At 37.5% G+C, this 13,555-nt stretch overlaps 1 protein-coding gene across 3 annotated transcripts in view; it reads right to left on the bottom strand.

Moving 5' to 3' along the window:
* Window positions 1–13,555, bottom strand: part of NARS2 (asparaginyl-tRNA synthetase 2, mitochondrial) — a 127,400-nt gene that overhangs the window by 65,304 nt on the left and 48,541 nt on the right. For all 3 annotated transcript variants that reach the window (XM_027578683.1, XM_027578685.1, XM_027578684.2), the window contains one exon: window positions 5,368–5,462. In XM_027578683.1, the coding sequence (XP_027434484.1) occupies window positions 5,368–5,462 (95 nt within the window). The remainder of the gene's footprint in view (window positions 1–5,367; window positions 5,463–13,555) is intronic.

Here is a 13,555-nt window from a genome sequence, read left to right as displayed (position 1 = left end):
AGTCTGCTTCTCCCTCTGACCCTCTTCCCTCTCGTGCTTTCTATCTCTCATTCTCTCTCTCTCTGAAATAAATAAATAAAATCTTTAAAAAATATATACCATTGGATCCTACTGGCTAGTATTTTGGTGAGATTTTTTGCATCCATGTTCATCAAGGATACTGGTCTGTAATTCTTTTTGATGGAGTCTTTGTCTGGTTTGGGGATCAAGGTAATGCTGGCCTCATAAAACAAGTTTGGAAGTTTTCCTTCCATTTCTGTTTTTTGGAACAGTTTCAGAAGAACAAGTATTAATTCTTCTTGAAATGCTTGGTGAAATTCCCCTGGGAAGCTATCTGGCCCTGGGCTTCTATTTCTTGGGAGATTTTTGATGACTGCTTCAATTTCCTCAGTGGTTATAGGTCTGTTCAGGTTTTCTACTTCTTCCTGGTTCAGTTTTGGTAGTTGATACATCTCTAGGAATGCATCCATTTCTTCCAGGTTATCTAATTTGCTGGCATAGAGTTGCTCATAATATGTTCTTATAATTGTTTGTATTTCTTTGGTGTTGGTTGTGATCTCTCCTCTTTCATTCATGATTTTATTTATTTGGGGCATTTCTTTTTTCTTTTTGGTAAGTCTGGCCAGGGGTTTATCAATCTTGTTAATTCTTTCAAAGAACCAGCTCCTAATTTCGTTGATCTGTTCTACTGTTCTTTTGGTTTCTATTTCATTGATTTCTGCTCTGATCTTTATTATTTCTCTTCTCTTGCTGGGTTTAGGCTTTTTGCTGTTCTTTCTCCAGCTCCATTAGGTATAGGGTTAGGTTGTGTATTTGAGAAAAAGGCTTGTATTGCTATATACTTTCCTGTTAGGATCACCTTTGCTGCACCCCAAAGATTTTGAACAGTTGTGTTTTCATTTTCATTTGTTTCCATGAATTTTTTTAATTCTTCTTTAATTTCCTGGTTGACCCATTCATTCTTTAGTAGGATGCTCTTTAGCCTCCATGTATGCGAGTTCTTTCCGACTTTCCTCTTGTGATTGAGTTCTAGTTTCAAAGCATTGTGGTGTGAAAATATGCAGGGAACAATCCCAATCTTTTGGTACTGGTTGAGACCTGATTTGTGACCTAGGATGTGAGACCTATTCTGGAGAATGTTCCATGGGCACTAGAGAAGAATGTGTATTCTCTTGCTTTGGGATGGAATGTTCTGAATATATCTGTGAAGTCCATTTGGTCCAGTGTGTCATTTAAAGTCTTTATTTCCTTGTTGATCATTTGCTTAGATGATCTGTCCATTTCAGTTGGGGCGGGTGTTAAAGTCCCCTACTATTACTGTATTGTTGTCAATGTGTTTCTTTGATTTTTTATTAATTGTCTTATATAATTGGCTACTCCCATGTTAGGGGCATAGATGTTTACAACTGTCATATCTTCTTGTTGGGTAGACCCTTTAAGTAGGATATAGTGTCCTTCCTCATCTCTTATTGTAGTCTTTGGTTTAAAATGTAATTTGTCTGATATAAGGATTGCCACCCCAGCTTTCTTTTGGTGTCCATGAGCATGGTAAATGGTTTTCCACCCCCTCACTTTCAATCTGAGGGTGTCTTTGGTCTAAAATGAGTCTCTTGCAGACAGCATACTGATGGGTCTTGTTTTTTTATCCAATCTGATACCCCGTGTCTTTTGATTGCGGCATTTAGCCCATTTACATTCAGGGTAACTATTGAAAGATATGAATTTAGTGCCATTGTACTGCCTGTAAGGTGACTGTTACTGTATATTGTCTGTGTTCCCTTCTGGTCTATGTTACTTTCAGGCTCTCTCTTTGCTTAGAGGACCCCTTTCAATATCTCTTGTAGGGCTGGTTTCATGTTTGCAAATTCCTTAGTTGTTTGTCCTGGAAGCTTTTTATATCTCCTTCTATTTTCAATGACAGACTAGCTGGATATAGTATTCTTGGCTGCATATTTTTCTCATTTAGTGCTCTGAAGATATCATGCCAGTCCTTTCAGGCCTGTCAGGTCTCTGCGGATAGGTCTATTGCCAATCCAATGTTTCTACCATTGTAGGTTACAGATCTCTTCTCCCGAGCTGCTTTCAGGATTTTCTCTTTGTCTGTGAGACTCGTAAGTTTTACTATTAGATGTCGGGGTGTTGACCTATTTTTATTGATTTTGAGGGGGGTTCTCTGTGCCTCCTGGATTTTGATGCCTGTTTCCTTCCCCAAATTAGGGAAGTTCTCTGCTATAATTTCCTCCAATATACCTTCTGCCCCCCCCCTCTTTTTTCTTCTTCTGGGATCCCAATTATTTTAATATTGTTTCGTCTTATGGTATCACTTATCTCTCAAATTCTGCCCTTGTGATCCAGTAGTTGTTGATCTCTCTTTTCCTCAGCTTCTTTATGTTCCATCATTTGGTCTTCTATATCGCTAATTCTCTCTTCTGCCTCATTTATCCTAGCCATTAGAGCTTCCATTTTTTTATTGCACCTCATTAATAGCCTTTTTGATTTTGACTTGGCTAGATTTTAGTTCTTTTATTTCTCCAGAAAGGGTTTCTCTAATATCTTCCATGCTTTTTTCAAGCCCAGCTAGTATCTTTAAAATCATCATTCTGAACCCTACTTCCGACATCTTACTAATGTCTGTATTGATTAGGTCCCTGGCAGTCGGTACTGCCTCTTGTTCCTTTTGTTGAGGTGATTTTGTCCATCTTGTCATTTTGTCCAGAGGAGAATAGATGAATGAGAGAACAAAATGCTAACAGGGTAACAACAAATCCAGAAAAATATACCTAAACAAATCAGAAGAGACCTGAAACCGGGGGAAAAGAAAGGGAAAGAAAGAAAAAAGAAAAAGATAAACAAACAACAACAACAACAAAAAGAATATGATCAAATATGATCAGGCTGGTGCACAGATCCGTGCCACACACCAGATTTTGGGTGTATTTTGGTCTGTTAGAAGAAAGTGCCTCCCAAAATTTTCAAGAAAGAAAAGCTTATGTATGTACAAAAATAAGGGTAAATACAATGAAGGGATGGAATATGACTGTAAAAATGAAAATTATAGAAGATTTTATAAAAGGAATTGATAAGATAAGAAGTTGGTTGAAAAAAGAAAGAAGAGGATTTAAAAAAAAAGGAGAGAATGTGAGCAGGCAGGAGACTAGAACAAAGCATACACTAGAGATTTAGGGTATATTTTCGTCTGTTAGAAGAAACTATATTCCAAAATTTTAAAGAGAGAACAACTTATATATATACCAAAAATAAGGTTAACTACTATGAAGGGATAGAATATGACTCTAAAAATGAAAAAAAATATTTTTTTTTAAAAAAGTGATTGGTAAGATGTTGGTTGAAAAAGGGAAAAAGAAAAATTAAAAAAAAAATAACTTTGAAAGACTAAAGAGTCATGGGAAAAATGCCATGAATTCTATGTGCAGTATTCCCCTAGCGCTGGAATTCTGCCGTTCTCATTGATCGGTAAACTTGGTCTTTGGCTGTTCTTGCTGATCTTCTGGGGGAGGGGCCTGTTGCCATGGTTCTTAGGTGTCTTTGCCGAGGCGGAATTGCCCCACCCTTGCCGGATCCTGGCTAAGTCATCTGCTCGGGTTTGCTCTCGGGAGCTTTTGTTCCCTGCAAGCTTTCCGTACAGCTTTGGAGGACGAGAGTGAAAATGGCAGCCTCTCAATCTCCGCCCCGAGGAGCCGAGAACTTGGGGCCCTGCTCCTTAGTGAGCCCCCAGAGAAAATCAGTTACTCTCGTCTTCCCATCTCTGGTCGCACTCCGTGCTCACCCGGCCTGTGACCAAGCGTTTCTATCTCTGGCACCCAACCCCATGTGGAGTCTCCAAACCCAGCAGGTCCCTGCAGTGCGCTCCCGCACCGCTCCTCTGGGGGCGGGGAGGAAGGGGAGTCTCCCCAGATTTGCCACTTGTTGGGTCCCTGCTGGAAGAGCAGTGGCCCGACTGTGCCGCAGATCACGGTTTATGGCAACCCCAAGCTGAGAGCCCATTCCTTGGCTCCGTTTCTGCAGCCGGCTTCCCTGCTCCGATACCTGGGAGCTCTGCCGCACTCAGGCACCCCTGGTCTTTCTGTGACCCCGAGGGTCCTGAGACCACACTGTCCCAGCGAGGGTTCCACCCCCCTGCTTAGCCACTGGAGCGACGTCCCTCAGCGGACCCAACTTCTAAAAGTTCCGATTTTGTGCCCTGCTGTTCTATCACTTGCCAGTAGCGGCTGACGTCACCTATCTTCCCGAATATCACCTCCGATTCCCTTCTCCGCACGTCCTACCTTCCAGAAGGTGGTCGCTTTTCTGTTCAGAGAGTTGCTGCTATTCTTTTCTTTGATCTCCTGTTGAGTTCATAGGTGTTCAGAATGGTTTGATCCCTATCTAGCTGAATTCCAGGGACCAGACGAAATTTAGGTACCCTACTCCTCTGCCATCTTGCTCCTCCCCCTAACCTAGCAATCTTATTCTAAAATTTCCTTATTAAATTGCCTATGAATACACAGCTCTTCAAATGCTCTCTAAACTAGTCTTACTACTTTACTTGCTCCCTTAGTAACTAATGAATTGAATAAAATATTTGATACATGTTCACTTCATACTTGTATGAGTCATGATTTTAATTTCTTAAAATTATGCTTTGAAAGGCATAAGGAACTTTCCATGACATGCCTGACATGACCTTTTCTACCCACCACTCTGCAAATCCTATAGTCTCACAGAGCTATTACAAAGGTAAGTTTTTTGCACAGTATGTTGATAATATTGTCAATTATCTTCTTATTGGAATTATCAAATAACAGTCTCAAAGATAAATCAGAAAAGAATCTAAGTATATGTTATTTTCAAGACCATGTGATCTGACTTCTAAGACTTTCTAATTTGTTACATGTCACTCCTGATGCTTCTGTGAGTTAATTTTCTTTACTTAAACCAATTACTTAAAAAAGTGTTTCTTCCATCTGTTTCAGGTACCTATTTTTTTTAAATGCAAAGAGCTAATACTTGGTTCAGATGTGAACTATAACTGCCTTTACTTTCATAAACATGATTAATTTACTTAAATTTTGATTACATATTTTGAGATTTAAGAAAAAAGAAAGAGATTAGCAAAAAAAAAAATCACAACTTCAACTTTCTAGTGTTACCTTTTTCACTAAAACCTAAAGTCTAGCCTAATGTGATTTTAGGCAGAAACTTGGTTATTGTCAAGTCTAAATGCACCTTGGTGAATTCAAGTGAACTAATTGTAAACACTAATTTCAATTTTTAGGTTTTAGCATTGGGAAAGAAAGCATTATTTCACTCCCACCCAATCCACAATCAGTAGTCCTTTAAGGCAAAAGAGAAAAGCAAATTCCGTACCCTGACATCACTTCTAGGTGAAGTTGTCCCGAAACAGTTAAGAAAGCAGGAACACTGAAGAAATTCTTCTCAGGCACCTTAATTTTGCTTGAAGGCTGCAAATGAAAAACATGAGCCACAAAAAGCTATGAGATATTTTGTTCTGCTTTCACATCCACATATGTGCCACAACTAAAAATCACAATGTAATTAAATATATGTGAGGACAGGTCATTGTCATGAAAATAAAGGCAGTTCTCAGTACACTCCTAAAAGAGAAAATGCCTGCTTAGAAAGTGCTAAGGTCAAGGATATTTGCTTTGCATTTTCAAAACATACAAAGGACAAAGTACTTTTGTCACAAGATATAGTTCTCCCTAAAAAGTGATTCTGATTGAGAGACAAGCCAAGGAAAGAGATTATGAATTAAAATTTTTAAATGTGAAGAATAATCTCTTAAAATTCTGACCTATGATTGAAATTTGATTTTCTCAAGGGAATAGCCTCTAGAACATGTGTTGTCATATTAAATTCTTAATATTTTTAATGCAGATTTTTTAAGTACATTATAAACTTTTACATACATTAATTTAACTTCCCCCAGAACTCAGAAGAGCAGAACTCTATCTTTAAAAGATATGGGAAGCAATTAATTTAAACATTTTTTATAAACTTGCAATATAGATAAGGTGATTATTCCAGCTGAAACAGGTAGGAAACAGGCCAGCCAACATTTATAACAAGCTAAAAAATTATTTGGGGGTCAAACGCAATTTATCTACTCTACTTTTTTAAAAAGATTATATGTTTATTTGACAGAGAAAGAGAGCATAAGCAGGGGGAGCAGCAGAGCAAGAGGGATCAATACCCGAGTCGAAGGCAGACGCTTAACAGACTCTGAGCCACCGAGGTGCCCCAGAAACACAATTTAAATAGTATAATTAAGAAAGCTCCTGGATCCAGGTATGACTATTATACTCACTTTTTTGGATGAAAGTTAATTTCCCTACTCTTGTATTTCAAATTGTGCATTTATTTGAAAGTATTTTAGTGTAACAGTGCCGTTACTATAAAAGCAACAAAGCCAATTTTAAATACATAACAGAAAACATGAGACTCCTTTTAAGAGACTTAGTATCAAATACTGAATTATAGAAACACATGAAATGAAGTCATCTTATTTAATTGCATTGGTTCTAAAAATATTGCATAGCATATACAGGCATATATGTTTATGAATGAGAAATCTAGTGTAAAAATTACAAATTGAAATCATTCATTTATTTTGTAATTGCCTGTTATTTTTCAAACTTACTTTGATAGTGGTCCTAAATGTCCTATCACTGCTTTTTAAAAATCCATCTTTGAATCCCATATTCACTGAAAGGATACTGTTTCCAAGGACTCAAGTACACAAGACTAAAATATTTGCCTTGACCTGTATTTGGATTTCCAAAATAAAAAAATATGTTCTCTGTAGTTCCTCACTATTTACTAAATAATTATGTATCAAATAAGGCCCAGAACATTTATAAGAATATTATATTTTCTCCTTTCCTTCACCTCTTTAGTCTATAATTTGTATTGGTGTTCTATCTTGACTTCTCCTAAAGTGATTTCTCTCATTTCTTGTGCATTTAAAGTCTAGTCTTTATGACTACATTTTAGTCTTTCATTTATTAGCATTTGTACAAAATGGAATCTGATCCTCTTACATCTATTTTTTTTTAAGACTTTATTTATTTATTTGACAGAGACACAGCGAGAGAGAGGGAACACAAGCAGGGGGAGTGGGAGAGGGAGAAGCAGGCTTCCTGCTGAGCAGGGAGCCCGATGCGGGGCTCAATCCCAGGACTCTGGGATCATGACCTGAGCTAAAGGCAGATGCTTAACGACTGAGCCACCCAGGCGCCCCCCTTCTTACATCTGTTAAATCCAACTTATTTAAATAGGTATAAACTATCACTACTTCATCATGCCTTCCAATGTCATACACACTTACATACTAAAATAAGTACATTTTAAAAATTACTTCCTCTTCTCCTTTATATTACAATTTATGCATTACATTGATTTTTTAAGACTTCTGAATGAATTAAGTTATATTATCTATACATTTTATTTCGGAATATTAAAGGGACATTATGAAATACTTTAAAAAGTAATTGCTGAGAGTGGTGTCAGTAAACATAGTGAGATAGGTAGCTCTGAAGGACTGTCCCTCCACAGAAAAACTGAAAATAATGAGTAAAAATTGTCAGAATCAACTGCGGGAATTGTGGAAAATAGTCAAAGGTTTCTTTTTTTTTTAAAATGTCATTATTTTAAAATTTTATTATGTTACGTTAATCACCATACATTACATCATTAGTTTTTGATGTAGAATTCCATGATTCATTATTTGCGTATAACACCCGGTGCTCCATTCAATACGTGCCCTCTTTAATACCCATCACCAGGCTACCCCATCCTCCCACCCCCCTCCCCTCTAGAACCCTCAGTTTGTTTCTCAGAGTCCATAGTCTCTCATGGTTCGTCTCCCCCTCCAACTTCCCCTCCTTCATTTTTCCCTTCCTACTATCTCCTCTTTTTTTAACATATAATGTATTATTTGTTTCAGAGGTACAGGTCTGGGATTCAACAGTCTTACACAACTCACAGGGCTCACCATAGCACATACCCTCTGCAATGTCTATCACCCAGCCACCCCATCCTTCCCACCCCCCACCACTCTAGCAAACTTCAGTTTGTTTCCTGAGATTAATTGTGTAAGACTGTTGAATCACAGATCTGTACTTCTGAAACAAATAACGCAACATATTTTAAGAAAAAAGAAAAAGAAGACAGCAGGAGAGGAAGAATGAAGGGGAGTAAGTCAGAGGGGGAGACGAACCAGGAGAGATGATGGACTCTGAAAAACAAACTGAGGTTTCTAGAGGGGAGGAGGGTAGGGGGATGGGTTAGCCTGGTGATGGGTATTAAAGAGGGCACATTCTGCATGGAGCACTGGGTGTTATGAACAAACAATGAATCATGGAACACTACACCAAAACAAATGATGTAATATATGGTGATTAACATAACAATAAAAAATAAAAAAAAGAATTCCTCATATCAGTGAGGTCATATGATACATGTCTTTCTCTGACTGACTTATTTCGCTCAGCATAATACCCTCCAGTTCCATCCATGTGGTTGCAAATGGCAAGATTTCATTCCTTTTGGTGGCTACATAATATTCCATCATTGTATGTGCACTCCGATGTTCATAGCAGCAATGTCCACAATAGCCAAACTATGGAAAGAGCCAAGATGTCCATCGAAAGATAAATGGATAAAGAAGAAGTGGTATATATATATATACACTGGGTGTTATACGCAAACAATGAATCATGGAACGCTACATCAAAAACTAATGATGTAATGTATGGTGATTAACATAATAAAAAATAAAGTCATAAAAAAAGAATTAAGATATTTTCAGCATCTAAAATTGGCAAGTGATTAATGGACAGGACATATGAGGACCATGTGACAAGAAAACAAGAAAGAAAATAAGCTGCTCCCCAACTGGACAAGGGATATGAAAAGAGATTTACAAAAAAAAAGAAAATTCAAATGCCTAAGATGTATGAGGAAACACTCAAATTCACTATAAACTAAAGAAATTCAAGTGAAAATAAGGCATTTTAAGAAGAATTCATTACAGATACCAGATTGACAAAGATTACAAAGTTATTTAATGTCAAGTGTAGGTGCAGATTCAGGGTATGGCAGGCAGATATCTAAGACATGCCCAAGATTCTCAGCCCCTGGTTTATTCAACCACTAAGCCAGGTACTGCCATGAAGGATTTTGCAACTAAAGCTCCAAATCACTGAGCACAGGCAGTAATCTCTCTGACATCAGCTGTAGTAACATTTTTCTACATGTTTCCTGAGGCAAAGGAAATAAGCAAAAATAAACTATTGGGACTATATCAAAATAAAAACCTTCTGAACAATGAAGGAAACACAAAACTAAAAGGTAACCTACTGAATGGGAGAAGATATTTGCAAATGATGTATCCAATAAAGGGTTAGTATCCAAAATCATATAAAGGACTTGTACAACTTAACACCCAAAAAACGAAGGAGCTGATTAAAAAATGGGCAGAAGACACAAATAGACATTTCTCCAAAGAACACATTCAGATGGGCGACAGAAACATAAAAAGATGCTCAACATCACTAATCAGGGAAATACAAATCAAAACTACAATGAGATATCACCTCACACCTGTGAGAATGGCTAAACTAAAAAATACAAGAAACAACAGGTGCCAATGAGGATGTGGAGAAAAAGGAAACCCTCTCTTGGGAATGCAAACTGGTATAGCCACTGTGGAAAACAGTATGGAGGTTCCTCAAAAAATTAAAAATAGAACTACCCTACGATGCAGTAACTGGGCTATGGGGTATTTACCTAAAAAATGCATAAAAATACTAATTCAAAGGGATACATGCATCCCTATGTTTATTGCAGCATTATTTACAATAGCTAAACTATGGAAGCAGCCCAAGTGTTCATCAACACATGAGTGGATAAAGATAACATGGGAGATATACATATATATCTATGTATATGAGAATATTATTCAGCCATAAAAAAGAATGAAATCTTGCTATTTGCAACAACATGGACAAAGCTACAGAGCATAATGCTAAGTGAAATAAGCTGGAGAAAAATACCATATGATCTCACTCATATGCAGAATTCAAGAAACAAAACAAACAAGAAAAGGAAAAGAAAAAAAGAGAGAGGTAAATCAATAAACAGATTCTTAACTACAGAGAACAAGCTGATGTTTACTAGAGGGTAGATGGGTGAATTGGGGATGGGGATTAAAGACTATACTTACCATGATGAAAAAAATAAAAAAAAAATGAACAAAAAAATAAGGTGAGATGATACTTATTTGTCCTGCCTTACAGTTTATTTATTAAAAGATCCAAAAAAAATGAAAAAATAAAATAAAGTTCCAAATCAGATGCCCTCAAGATTTTGGAGATTTTCTGGATATTCCCAACCTAACCACATGAACCCTTTAAAAGCAGAAATGTTTTCTACAGATGGCTGCAGAAGTGGAAGTCAGAGATTTGAAGCAGGAGAAGGATTCAACAAGCTGTCGTTGGCTTGAAGATGGAGAAGGCCACATGTAAAGGTGCTCAGGACAGTTCCTAGGAGCTGAGAGCAAACTGGCCAACAGTCAGCAACAAGATGGGAACTTCAATCATAGAACTGCAAGGAACCGAATTTGGCTGATAGCAGAAACGAGTAAGAGAGAGAATGTCCAACTCCAGAGGAGAATGCAACTGGCACACACATTGCTTTCAGCCTTGTGAGACCATGAGTGGAGAACCCAGCTACACCATCCTGGACTAATGATATACAGAACTGAGTAATAACAAGTATTGTTTGAGGTCACTAGGTTTAGGGCAATTTGTTACAAAGTCATAGAAAACTTGAGGCACCTAGGTGGCTCAGTCAGTTAACTGTCTGCCTTCAGCTCAGGTCATGATCTCAGGGTCCTGGGATCCAGCCCCACATCAGGCTCCCTGCTCAGCGGGGAGTCGGCTTCTCCCTCTCTCTCTGCTGCTCCCCCCCGTTCGTGCTCTCATGTGCATGACCTCTCTATCTCTCTTTCAAATGAATAAAAAATCTTAAAAAAAATAAATTTCTAACAAAGTCATAGAAAACTAATTCATAGGAAAACTGGAACCCTTTCATAAAGTCATATAGTACACTGGTACTACTATTCTGGAGAACTTCATGAAATTAAAAATACATATACCCTATGACCTAGGAATTCCACTCCTGGATATATATTCCAGAGAAATTTTTCTACAAGTCCATTAGGGAATATGTTTAAGACTATTTATTGCAGTACTTTTTTTCTGGGTGTAACTTAGAACTGGACAACTTAAGAGTCCTTAACTAGAAGAATCAGTCAGGAAAATGTAGCAAATACCACTGAATCTTTTGTAGCAGTGAGAAGCAACAAATAAATGTACCTACATGGACAGAATTTCAACAGAGTTATTAAATATGACCAATGATATGGTAGCAATGTTGACCAATGATGTGGTAACAAAAACTGACAAAAATAGTGGCTTGAAAAGGATGCTTGTGCATTTCCATATTCTTTCTTGGACCTATGCCACCAAAGAGATCATGCCCTGATGAACATGATAGAGAAATCTGAGAGACATGTGTGGCTATCCTTGATTGACCAGCTCCCAGCCAAACCATCAGCTAACCAAGTCCAACAGAGATCAGAATCATCCAAATGACCTGTAGACTCAAGGGAAAGAATAAATGGTTTTGTTACATAGTAATATGATATGAGTGCCTTGCAAAGACCAATAACAGTGTTTAATTATGCTTAATTCAACTTTGTATTCCTGAGGTTAAAAGAATACACATTGATATATACACATTTACAGAAACAACCTTAGCCAATATGCACTAAACACTTACTATGTGCCACGCATTGTGCTAAAGAGTTTACAAGCAACCTAATAAACTACTAGTATTCCCACTTAATAGAGGAAAAAATTGAGACAAAGAGGTTATTAATTTAACTTGCCTAATGTGATGCACAATATGAATCACGGTGGTCTGGCAAGAATCTCTCTAACCACAATGTGATAGTGCTACACAATATTTTCAGGATTCACAAGAAATAACAATGGTTAATTCTGGGGAAGGACAGCAGATCATTAGGGAACAAAGGTGGGATGAATCCTTCTGTACTTTTAAATTAGTACCTTTTGAACCGTGAACTATATTACCTGTTCAAAAAATACATTTTAAACAATATATTATTTTTGAAGTACAATCTGAGGTACTATTAGCAAATACTCAAATGGTATATGGGTTTTATTCCATGTATTCTTTTTTATTTATTTTTATTTATTTTATCTTTTTAAAGACTTTATTTGAAAGAGAGAGAGAGAGAGAGAGAGCACAAGTGTGGGGGAAGGGAGAGGGACAAGCAGATTCCCCACTGAGCAAGGAGCCTGATGTGGAGCTTGATCCCAGAGCCCTGGGATCACGACCTGAGCCGAAGGCAGATGCTTAACCGACTGAGCCAACCAGTGCCCCTCATGTATTCTTTCTTAAAAAATATGTTTTTTGACACAAGCAGATTTCATTTAGTATTATAATTATTAATTTTTTCTTTTTAAAGTAAGCTCTACGCCCAGCATGGGGCTTGCACTCATGACCCTGAGATCAAGAGTTGCATGCTCTACTGACTGAGCCAGCCCGATGCCCCATTCCCCATGTATTCTTTATCACAGAAACGCTCACGATTTTATCTTTTGTCCTACAGTGGCACAGATTCCTTTGATCGGCACCAATAAAAAATTTAAAACCAAGAACAAAGCATGGAACAAAGTCAAAATACCAAGAGAATATAGGTGGTTCTACTGTGCTACCTGTAATAAAAACACAGTTGGGTGAAGGCCAAGAGAAGAAAAGGCCAAATGATCGCTGAATTCTTTGAGTAGGGAATGAGTTTATCTATCTTGGTATGCTAAGCACCTATCACAGTGCCAGAGACCAGTAGCTGTTCCATAAATGCTTGTTGACCAAGAGTGAGTCAAGGTGAACAGAGGGAGTCAGCCATCAGAAATCAGAAGAGCCCAAAGTCTGATAAAGAAGCAAGGAAAGCACAAAAAGCATATGCAGCATATTTAGCCGTAAAAGCTTCTAGCAGTGTCACAGCTTTGCTGCCTAAAAGCTACCTGCAGTGCACTTGTAGGGGTATGTTTGTTTTCCAACACAGGTACTGAGAAGCAGAAAGTATTTCTTATGTTAACTCTTATAAAACTATAATGCTTGTAATTAATACTCTGTTATTTCCTGGTAGATCTGTAAATAGGTGTTTACTGTTTCTTTAGTGTCACCATCATCCTAACATCTACAAGAATTTTTAAAAATACAAATGGTAGAGGATGTATTTTGAATATGTGGTTGTAAGTTTAAAGTAGCTTAAAGAAAATTTTTCATTTTCCTCACAGAAATAAATTGCATGCCTACTATGACTCTATCTTCCTCCTATCCACTCCCACTCACAAACACATAATTTGCAGACATCCTTTATAATTAAATACCATTTTTGGCTAAATATAAAAAAACATATACTCTCTCGCCCACCTTCCGA

Source organism: Zalophus californianus, chromosome 11 (genome assembly GCF_009762305.2).
Source record: "Zalophus californianus isolate mZalCal1 chromosome 11, mZalCal1.pri.v2, whole genome shotgun sequence".
Taxonomy (NCBI): domain Eukaryota; kingdom Metazoa; phylum Chordata; class Mammalia; order Carnivora; family Otariidae; genus Zalophus; species Zalophus californianus.
This window is presented reverse-complemented; position numbering and strand designations above follow the sequence as displayed.